At 49.3% G+C, this 10,518-nt stretch overlaps 1 protein-coding gene across 2 annotated transcripts in view; it reads left to right on the forward strand.

Moving 5' to 3' along the window:
* Positions 1–10,518, forward strand: part of UTP4 (UTP4 small subunit processome component) — a 26,101-nt gene extending 15,583 nt beyond the window's left edge. For both annotated transcript variants that reach the window (XM_075537389.1, XM_075537388.1), the window contains exons 8-17: positions 23–114; positions 1,263–1,359; positions 2,078–2,142; positions 3,264–3,386; positions 3,726–3,882; positions 5,721–5,827; positions 6,143–6,238; positions 7,824–8,009; positions 9,438–9,548; positions 10,318–10,518. In XM_075537389.1, the coding sequence (XP_075393504.1) occupies positions 23–114; positions 1,263–1,359; positions 2,078–2,142; positions 3,264–3,386; positions 3,726–3,882; positions 5,721–5,827; positions 6,143–6,238; positions 7,824–8,009; positions 9,438–9,548; positions 10,318–10,434 (1,151 nt within the window). In that variant the 3' untranslated portion in view covers positions 10,435–10,518. The remainder of the gene's footprint in view (positions 1–22; positions 115–1,262; positions 1,360–2,077; positions 2,143–3,263; positions 3,387–3,725; positions 3,883–5,720; positions 5,828–6,142; positions 6,239–7,823; positions 8,010–9,437; positions 9,549–10,317) is intronic.

Here is a 10,518-nt window from a genome sequence, read left to right on the forward strand (position 1 = left end):
GCACATTCTCCCCCCGCCCCAGGCACAGACACCCACTTAGTTATCCGTCCTCTGATGGAGAAGGTGGAGGTAAAGAATTACGATGCTGCACTCCGGAAAATCACCTTCCCTCATGTAAGTGTCGTCACCTGTATGTGGACCCCGCCCTGCGCCCCACCCCACACACCCCACCCCTTCTCAGTCCCACCAGAGTGAACACAGCCAGCCCTTTCTGAGCTGATTTGAAGGACTTCCCGTAGCCACTTCATTCCTGCTCCTGTTCTGAGGCAGGCCCCTTGGAAGGATGTTTGCATGAGCAAGAGGTTGGCTGTAGCATTCCTAGTAGTTACAGCAAGGCCTGCCCCATTCCAGATAGCCAGATTTAATGGACTTAGGTTCATTCCTTTCTTTGTTTGACTTTGCTTTCTAAGATAGGGCTTTTTCAAAAAGATTCTGGCCAGTAACAGGAAGATCTAGGTTCTGGGTGTTCCATCTTCCAAGCTGGACTCCTCGCTCTGCCTCCTCCCCCACCTCCCGGGAGTTGAGTCGTTTCTTTGCACCTCCGTGCTCCTAGTTTGCATCAGTACCCTTCCTCATCTGGGTGTCCTCACTGTAGTTCCCTGATGATTTCCTGTGTTTACATGTGTGTCATCCCAGGCAGTTCTCCGCTGCTCTGTTTCAAAGAGGCCCTTGTTCATCACTTCGTGGGTCCACGCCTTTCATTAGCCCCCGGGGCCTCCAGCAAAAATGACCTAATTCTGAGCCTTGTTTTACTCTGGCATCTCTCACCTCTCCATCCATGGGCTTGCAAGTACCTCGTCTGCCATCCCCCTCAGCCCCCCAGGGTGGCCACACTGACAGGCTTGTAATTCCTTTGAGCCATTTCACGGGCCATGCCTTTGCCTGGGACCCCCACACCTCTCTCCCTTACCTGAGTCTTTACCAGGGATCCTCATCTAGGGCTGCTGCCTTGGCCCCACCGAGCTAGGCCAGGTGTCTCCTTTTTTTTCTTTTCATGACGCGGTGCTTACTGATGTAGGTGTGTAATTATTGGTTGATTTGCTATCCCCTCCTTAGACTGTAAGCGTCTTCGGGGCAGTAGCTATGTGTCCGTTCACTAGTGTATGTGTAGGTCCTGGGACAGGGCCTGGCATAGGGTAATACCTGTGAACTATCAAATGAATGGTATTTCAAGAGTAAAGAGTGCGCTAGGACGTACGCTACTCCATCTAGTACTGAGCTAGTAGAGAACCCAGGTTCATAACTTCTGCTCGTGCACACAGCGGCGACTCATTTCCTGCTCCAAGAAGAAGCAGCTTCTCCTCTTCCAGTTTGCGCACCATCTGGAACTCTGGCGCCTGGGAGCCACAGCCGCCGCAGGTAACATGGGAGGCAGTGTTTTGCTTAAGAGAAAATAGAGAAAACCAGAATTAAGAATTATAGTTCAAATCCTGATCGTGGAAAAACAAAATTGATATTTCTGTGCCCATTGACACTTACAGTCCCCCGTCCCCGTCCCCCAACTGAGTTATTCAGCCAGCATCTTTTGTAGGACCCTGTGCTGTCTCTGCAGGACACATTGCAGGGGGAGTTGGGGTGAGCATGGTTGAGTCATAGTTGTCCCTAGCTTGACTGGGGTGAAATCAGCCTTTTGAAAGATGGCATGATTAAATGTTGCAAAGTGATGCTTCCCTGTGAAGACAGTCCCTTGGATCTTTCTGAGGTAACAGCCTAGGGGGCTTTTGTATGACATTGTTTGTTGACAGTAAGTTCTAAAGTAATAAGTAGATGTAAGATTTGGGGCACACCAGCATTACTTTTGCTCCCTGCCTGCGGAACCGAGCTGCAGGGGTTATTGATCTGGCCCAGGTCCGTCTAGGACATCCAACCAAGCAGGAGCAAGGGCAGGAGGGGCTTGCTGTGGGTCTCCTTACGTACCCCAGAATACATGAGGCCCTGAGCTAGACATTTTCCCCACTTTTCACTGCCAATGATTCCTTTCTGCCCAGGAGTGACGTTTTACAGCTAACCCTGGGGTGGGCAGGAGTGGGGTGGGGTCCTCTAATAAGAAAAGCCTCAGGGAAATGTCTTCTTCCAGGAAAGAATGGGGATGTCCTTCCACTCTCTAAAAATGCAGACCATTTACTGGAGCTGAAGACAAAGGTGAGCAAGCGCCTGTGCCTGCGCTGGCGCGGTTGGATCCCAGCCTGGCCTCCGTCCCGCACAGACTGGTGGGTAGAACTGCTGGAAAGCAAGGCCATGCTGCCGGGAGTCGTGTCCCGCGACTGCTGCGCTTTCTGAATGGGCTGGACGAGTGACTCTGATGACAGGACAGTGATGATCTTGTAATATGGTACCAAAATAACACCAACATATTAAAAAATCCAAAGTATTCAGAAGTAGACAATAAAAAGGGAACTTTCCTTTTGTCCCACATTCCCAACTCCAGTGACCATTGCTGCTAAATTCTTTGATATTTCTCCAGGAAAAAAAGTGACCTATTAACCAGAATATACTTTGTATCTTTATTTCAAGCCCCACAGTGGAGAGTTCTGACAGCACCAGGCATCTGTGTGCTTGACTGCCTCTGTGATTCTGTCCTTCCCAGAAATAATTGTTGCGTCCCAAGTCTTTTTCTGGGAATATGTGTCTGTGTGTATATGTATGCACATACATTTAGAAATAACTATTTTATGAGGCCCCCTCAATTTTAAATATATTGCATCCAACTTTTGTATTTTTTTTCACATAGTATTTTTAGAGGTCTTTAAAGCAGATTGTCTTGGCTAAAGCAGAAAATTGACCCTCTTGCCAAAGCTTTCTTACATTAATTGCCTCCCCGCTGAGCTCTACAGTGGAGCCCTCGCGTGTGGTTGTGTGTGAAGTATTCAAAGGGCTGAGCTGTGTGTGCGGTACTCACAGGCTCTCACTCTTGTTTCGGGAATCAAAGCCACACCAGGTCGGGCTATGCCTCTAAAGTAACCATAGGGACACAGCAGGTGTGCCCAGATTGTGGTTGTTTGTGGCTTGACCAATGGAGAGCCTGGAGATTCATGTGACAGTGGGCCTGGACTGAATTAAAAAGCAGGGCTTCAACCCTGTTCATTCTGTTCAAGCCCGTGCTGAGATTCTGCGTTTCTGCCCTAGATAGGCTGAATCAGAATCTACATTTTCACAAGATCCCCAGGTGGTTTGGGGACGGAAGTGGAAATTCTCAGCAGAGTGTCACACCAGAGTGAACTTGGTTGTGCTTGACTGTTCATCTTGATTCTTAATTTTGCCAGGGTCCCGAGAACATCATTTGCAGTTCTGTCTCCCCTTGTGGAAATTGGATGGCGTATTCCACAGCCTCTCGGTTTTTTCTCTACCGGCTGAGTTATGAACATGACAGCGTGAGCCTCCAACGGGTAGGTGTCTGGCTACCCGTTGGAGAAACTTCCAGCATGTGTCATTTGGGGGTGAGGTTCATGGGACACAGTGTTGAGAAGGACCTCTTTGCCATGTTGCCTTGACTGTGGTTTTGGCAGGGTCGGGAATGTCAGAAAGTGGCAGTCAAGGTCAGACTTTCCTGCTGATGGCATCATCGAAACTGAGTTGCTTCCCGGATAGAGAATTTCACATTTGCTGAAGAGATGAAAAGGGGGTGTTGGGAGACAGGACACTTTCATGGAATTGGAATCTGGGTGATTGGTTTTGAAAGGCCATTGGCTGATGTCTTACATCTCTCCCTGTTGGTTCTCCCAAAGGTTCCCAAAACACCAGCATTCCTCCGCTCTGCCCTTCAGATTCTCTTCTCTGAAGACTCCACCAAGCTCTTTGTGGCATCCAGTCAAGGGCCTCTGCATATCATGCAGCTCTCAGAAGGATGCTTCAAGCACGTGCACACTTTCCAGCCCCCGTCAGGTGGGAATCGGTAACTGGCATGAGAAAGAGGGGTCTGTGTCATAAGACATTTCTGTCTTTCCCTCTAAACCTCATTGTCCTGGCTTCACCAGTGCACTTCCCCACCCTGCAGATCCACACTCCCTCGCATGTTCTCGATTTAAAGTGGGAGGAGATTGCTGCCAAGTGAGGACACTTGATGAGATCTGAAATGCTCCTTACACCTACTCTTTTCTCACTGGGTTTCTGATTCCTTATTTGGGACCAAAGATGTTTCATCATCATCCTCAGAGTTTTCTTAGCGGAGCAAGAAGAGAGTTAAGATCATTTATAATCCCGACACCCAGAAATAACCAGCATTTCTATTTTGGCATCTTTCCCATCAGTGTTTGTGTATGTCGGTATTGTGTGGAAGTTTTTGTTTTGCTCTCTTGTTTTTACAAGGATGGTGGTATTTTTGTGCATGTAGTTTCATTACCTGCGCTCCTTTAAACCCTTAGTGCATTTTAGCAGCGCGCGTGTGTGTGTGTTTTGAACTAGTGCTCAGTTAACTATTGAGGACTTGGTACCTGGCTCCAGCTGATCTCCACAGCAGTTCTTAGAATACGCCCATGTCCTCTCCTCTCATCCATCGCGCGGGCTGCCGCGGTGTGGCCATCATCTGGGCACTATCGGCCTGAAGGGTCAACCTGGCCTCATTCATCAGGTGCTCTTTGGGTTAGGGGGCAGGAGGATGAAGGTGACAGTAGTTGATGGGGGCTTGTCTATATTTTACTAGGCATTAATGAACTTTGACATTTTATCTTGCACTTCACCTTTAGGGTTTCTGAGATGAAATCTTTTTGGGAGGAGAGCCTCGACTTTCTCCCACACCGGCTGGTGGGCTTAAATTGCTGGTCTTACAGCCTAAGTAAGGCCTAACCCACAAGTGCCATCAGGGCAGGTTCTGCATTGTGCACGTAACTTTGTCTTCCTCCTCCCCCACTTCTCACTCCTCCTTCTCGGATGAGCTGGTTTCTTCACAGCCAGGCCTAGCTGTTCATTTTTGCTCACCTTGGTCAGTTACTACTGCCTCCATCCTTTTCTGCCCAGCCCCACCCAGCCTTTAACATCCGGGTTGTGTCTCTGTGAGAAAGTATTCTCAGCCTAGGGGGTGGGGGGGTCAATAGACAGCACGTATTGATAACCCAGCGAGCATCCTCATTTGACCCCCGCCCGCCCAAGCGACATGCTCTGATGCAAAGATGTGCCTCCGGCTCTAGTGCTGACAGTACTGCGACCCTCCCAGATTAAAGGCTCACCTCACGGCCACTGATCTGGCTCTTTGTCCATCACTCTGATGGGAGCCGTGTGGCAGGAAAGGAGTTGGGAGCACGTCGTGTGAATGGTGAATTTCAGTGGCAGCTGCCAGTGGACTTGCCGTCCCACTGGAGACTTCTTCCTCAGGCCTAAGCGAGTGATGCCTTCAGCCTTACCTTTCTGGCTCCAAGGGTGATGGCTTCCTTCGTGGGGAAAGTGGATAGGTTAGCATCTAGAACAATGGTTCTCAAAATTCCTGATGCCGCGAGCCTTTAATACAGTGCCTCTTTTTGTGGTGACACCCTAGGAATAAAATTATTGTCGTTGCTACTTCAGAACTGTCATTTTGCTACTGTGATGAACCGGGTGACCCCTGTAAAGGGGTCTCAATCCACAGGTTGAGAACCGCTGGTCTAGCACCTGTCTTCAAAACTGCCAAGAAATTCCTCCCTCAGAGACCTAAAACCCTGAGAATTTTATTGGCTGTTGCCATCCTTCTCCAGGCAGGGCTGGCTGTGAACAGAGCTGATTCTCAGGTTTTGCTACTTCTGCCTCTGTAGGGACCGTGGAGGCCATGTGTCTGCTGGCAGTCAGCCCTGATGGGCATTGGCTGGCTTCATCTGGCACCAGTGCCGGGGTCCACGTCTACAGCCTCAAGCAGCTGAAGGTGAGCATGGGAGTGAGGCGGGGCAGCATGAATCATTGAACGGGAGGTAGTTGCCTCTGCGGTTGCTATCTTCCAGGCAAATTGCTATGATCTCAAGATTGTGGTGCTTTTTTGAAGCCACTAAACATGCTTTGTTTGTTTGTTTCGTTGCAATTGATTTTTTGGGGAAATGCTTAAAGTTCATGAGACTTATTTTCAGAACCATTTTGAGTTTCAAGAATGGTGCAGATCCACACACCTGGACCACCGAGTCTGTCTTAGGGGAAAGTGTCACACAGCGTGTTATTTGTTCTGAGTTCTGCTATTTGTTGCCAGCCTCACTGCACAGTGCCTGCTTACAACTTCCCGGTGACTGCTCTGGCCATCGCCCCCAACACCAACAACCTTGTCATCGCGCACTCCGACCAGCAGGTAAGGGAGGAGAGGTGCCAGGGCGTGCCCGCTTGCTCCTTTCTCCCTGGAGGCCGAGAGTCAGGGATATGGGGGTGCTTTTCGTGGACGATAGAGGTGGGTGAGATAGACACAGCTTGAATGTGGTGGGACACCTTTGGCATGTGGAAGGACTGACTCGCCAAAGTAAAAGGAACAGGAGAGTGGGGGGACTTTGTATTATGCTGATTGTTTCAGACCAGAGATGACGTGGGTTTAGGGGTCGAGCTGAATGGGAGATGGAATCAGATTTTGAGATCTGAAAATGACTCAAAGTTCCTATCATGTAATTTGTGGAGGAGGGAATCAAGTCATAGTGATTAGATTTGAAAGGCCATGTACCTAATGTAGAGTCTGTAATCTCAAGCCTGCATGGCCAGTGGTTCAAGTCCATCAGTCTCTCTTTCGGAGAAAGGTAAAGCTGTCTGTAAAGATTCACAGCCTAGATAGGCCGCCATGATTCTGAATTAACTTGATGGCAGCGGGCTTGGACTTTTGATACTAAGTTGACTACTTATGAGGAGATGTTGCTTTAAAATTCACATCTACAGAATTCATGAACTTGCTGACAAGTGTATGCTCTCTGTAAATTGGGATGATAACACGCATCCACTGAGCTGACTGGCAGGTTGAGTGTAATCCAGGAAGCACATTGGCTTAGATTGCTAGGCGAGGTAGTAGGTGTGCACTCAGCACATGGACGCCCCCATTCAGCAGGTGTGCCCTGCCAAATGAAATCTCCCAGTTTGTGGACCTCCCGTGACCAGAGACGGAGGGTCAGTGCAGCCAGATCCTTGCCTTTATTCATCATGTCCACTTGGCACCTGTTACTGGGATTTGGGTCCTTAACGTGTTACTCAGCAGAATAGCAGAGATCAAAGAGTTGATAAGACACAGTTTTGAGAGGACACGGGAAACTTACCTATTTTGAGTTAATTAACATAATCTCTTAGGAGGATAGTTTGACCATGTCTTAAAAATTGGAAAATCCAGACTCTGATTCAAAACTTTGATCCAGACTCTGGTTCAAAACTTTGAATTCTGAGAGTTCTTCTGTAGATATGCTTGCAGTTTCACAAACACTGGACAGAGTCGATTTATCACAGGCTTGTTTGTAGATGCCCAGATTGAGAATAACCTCAATGTCATTCAGGCAGACCCGGGAAGTGAGTGGACTATTTGCTTTAGAAAGGCATGGATGATCTCTATATGTATGTGGGGTGTGTGTGTAGCTATACATGTGATTGGACCAGTCCCTATAATGTATTGGCTAATAGGGAAAAATAGCTGCAGGACGGTGTTGACTGTGTGTACAAACTCTCTCAGAAAAGGTTTGAACACCACAAACACACTTCTTATCTTGGGGAAACCAGAGGACCAGAGTGGAGGGCGACTTTTCTCCATGCCTTTGTATGCTGTTTGGACATTCTGTTGTTCTGTACTTTACCTTTAAAAATGGTGGCTCCAGGGAAGCCTACGACCGACTATGATGCCATCCAGATTTGTGTGGGGATTTCCTGCCTTCCTGGTGTCAGCCTGCATTTTCTCTGTACCACCTCCTCTCCAGGTATTTGAGTACAGCATCCCAGAAAAACAGTATACAGAGTGGAGCCGGACCATCCAGAAGCAGGGATTTCATTACCTTTGGCTCCAGAGGGATACCCCCATTACACACATCAGTTTCCATCCCAAGCGACCTATGCACATCCTCCTGCACGACGCCTACATGTTCTGCATCATCGACAAGGCCTTGGTGAGTGCCTTACCACTGCCACCTAGCCATGTCTTAGAACAGAATCTCCGCCACTTAGACTGTGAACTAGAGGGGGCAGAACTCCAATAAAGGTTTCTGGTCCTTTCTGTGGAGGAAGAGGAGCTTTTGTTCTAGTCTTTTCCTCCTGTGGGTCCCCATGCTCACATAGCGCTCGGAAGGGACAGGGACTTGTGCTCGTTTTTGCTGACTCCACTGTCTCCTTGGGGGAGCACAGAAACACGTGGAAGAGTGATTGAGTGTGGGCCCTTCTGAGAGGAATACCACTGATTTGCCTAAGTCACTTTCAGCTTTGCACTCCTGCCTTGAGGGGGGGTCATGAAGTTTCATGAGAGATGCTTGTTGAGGTTTTAACCACTTGTGCCAAACCTCCCCCTCCCTCCCCGCCCCTTGGTTGAGTACACCACCTGTGGGCTGGAGGAGTTGGTCTCTAGCTAGGAAAATTCCATTCTTCACGGCTGTGATTTAGGTGGGATGTGAGCCTTTTCTTCAGTTTCGGATCCAGCCTCTCTGCCAGCTGCTGCTTTGATTCACCCCAAATTTGCGTGGCTTTTCTGGGCAGGCACTTTCCTTCTCGGGAACTGGGAACGGCAATCGTGCCCACGATGCGCCTTAGGCTTAGCTTCTAAGCAGCACAGGGTGTTTGGGGCTCTCTGTGGAGGAGGGGGTGGATAGAACGGGAAAACAGCAGATGGCTCTAAAGGTGATGTGTCCTGGGAACGTACCTCCTGGGCCCCGAGTCCTCTGGGTGTGGGCAGCCAGGCTGGCTGGCAAGTGCCTTCTGTGGGATGAGCGCTACAGGAAGGGCCCCTCCTCCTTGTTGCCCTCTTTGTAAGTCAGCCCAGATCACTTTCCGCAAGCGTTGGTGATAAGTCCTTCACTTCCCTTATGCTGGGCAGAGCTATTTCCCAAGGAAGTCAGAGATGAAGTATCATTTACTTGTCAAGAGACCCTCTCTCGAGGTGTCACTGACATTGGCAGGGGTTGGGGGCTGGGAGGCGTTGGTGGCTTGTGTTGAAGCTTTGCCAGAGGACTTTAGTCACTGGGGCAGTCGATGCTCTGGGTGAGGGAAGAGTCTAGAAATCGAAGCACTTGCATGGGCCGAGCTCCTGTACATGCCAATTTGTTTCTTGCTGACAATGTGTTACCAGTGAGGCTGCCCAAAGGCCCCAGCCGGGCCCTTTGATCTTGCTGGCCTGGCCTGCCAAGCTCCCTCTTTGCCCCATCCTCCCACCCGCTCTGGAGTGACTGGAGGAGTGGTTACCATGCCCTCCTTGCAGGAAGGAGCTCGGCGGAGGTAGTGAGGATGAGGTACAACTATAAGAGGTGTTTACCTCGACAACCCTTACAGTCTTTCACCCACAGAAGCCAAATACAAAACAACTCAGAATTTTTTTCCCCCCTTTTTAGCCTCTTCCAAATGACAAAAGCTTACTCTACAATCCACCTTCTCTCACGAGTGAATCAGGTGTTGTCAGGAGGCGTACCCCCCATGCCTTTAAAATATCTAAGAAGTATAAGGTAAGGCATGTTCTGTTTCATTCTGGGGAGTTGGTTGCCTGCAGTTTTATCTCAGTGTAATAACTTCACCACAGAAAGACAACGGCGTCTTTGTGTTAGGTGCAGAGAACCTGGCTTGCGGGAGACAAGTGCTCTTTCTCAGCATTTGTGCCCCGTAGGTCTGCATTGCAGGCCCAAACGAAGTACCTAGGGAGCGAGAAATGACAGGGGATCAGTCGGGATCTTGGTTTCTGTTAAAGTTGACTTTCAAGTTTGAGTTCAGGTTACAGTATCTTACACAAGATAAATTTCAAGCCAAAATGGAAGTCGTTAACTTTATTAGGGCCTTTTCCTTTCTGTGATCGGCTTTCACTGTATGTAAAACAAATGCCCACTGAACGTAGGCTGCTACAGCTAATTGGGAGTCCTGGAATATCTTTTCAAGGGTGGCCGTAGTTTTCTCTGTTTTTAAAGGCGGGAGGGTCTAAATGATGTCAGTGTGGTTGGCTTCTCGGCATCACTTGCCCGTGTGAAGCATTTTGACCCAGCGCCCTCAGTTAACATTGAATCTATAGAAAGGAGGGAATACCAGGTTTGTTCTGACCAGGAAATGGTGGAAAGGCCTGCCGCAGTCTTTGCTGAGTGAAGCTTACCTGCTTCCACGCACTTGGGGGACCAGGTCAGGAGAGACAGGCAGGTGTCGCTCGTCCCAGGCGCTGACTAGGGAGAGCGCCTGCAGGACACGGTCGCCTGGTCCTGGTGGATTCACTGTCGTCTCTCTGGCCTGCAGCCTCTGCTCTTCATGGAACTCCTGGACGAAAGGACTCTGGTGGCAGTGGAGCGGCCCCTGGATGCCATCATCGCTCAGCTCCCACCACCCATCAAAAAGAAGAAATTTGGGACTTAAAACAACGCTGCCTGTGTCCGTCCTTGTACTGTCTGTCCTGTTTCTTTTCAGAGATCATGATAATAAAATACAGTTATTCTTGAA

The sequence above is a fragment of the Tenrec ecaudatus genome, chromosome 18 (genome assembly GCF_050624435.1).
Source record: "Tenrec ecaudatus isolate mTenEca1 chromosome 18, mTenEca1.hap1, whole genome shotgun sequence".
NCBI lineage: Eukaryota > Metazoa > Chordata > Mammalia > Afrosoricida > Tenrecidae > Tenrec > Tenrec ecaudatus.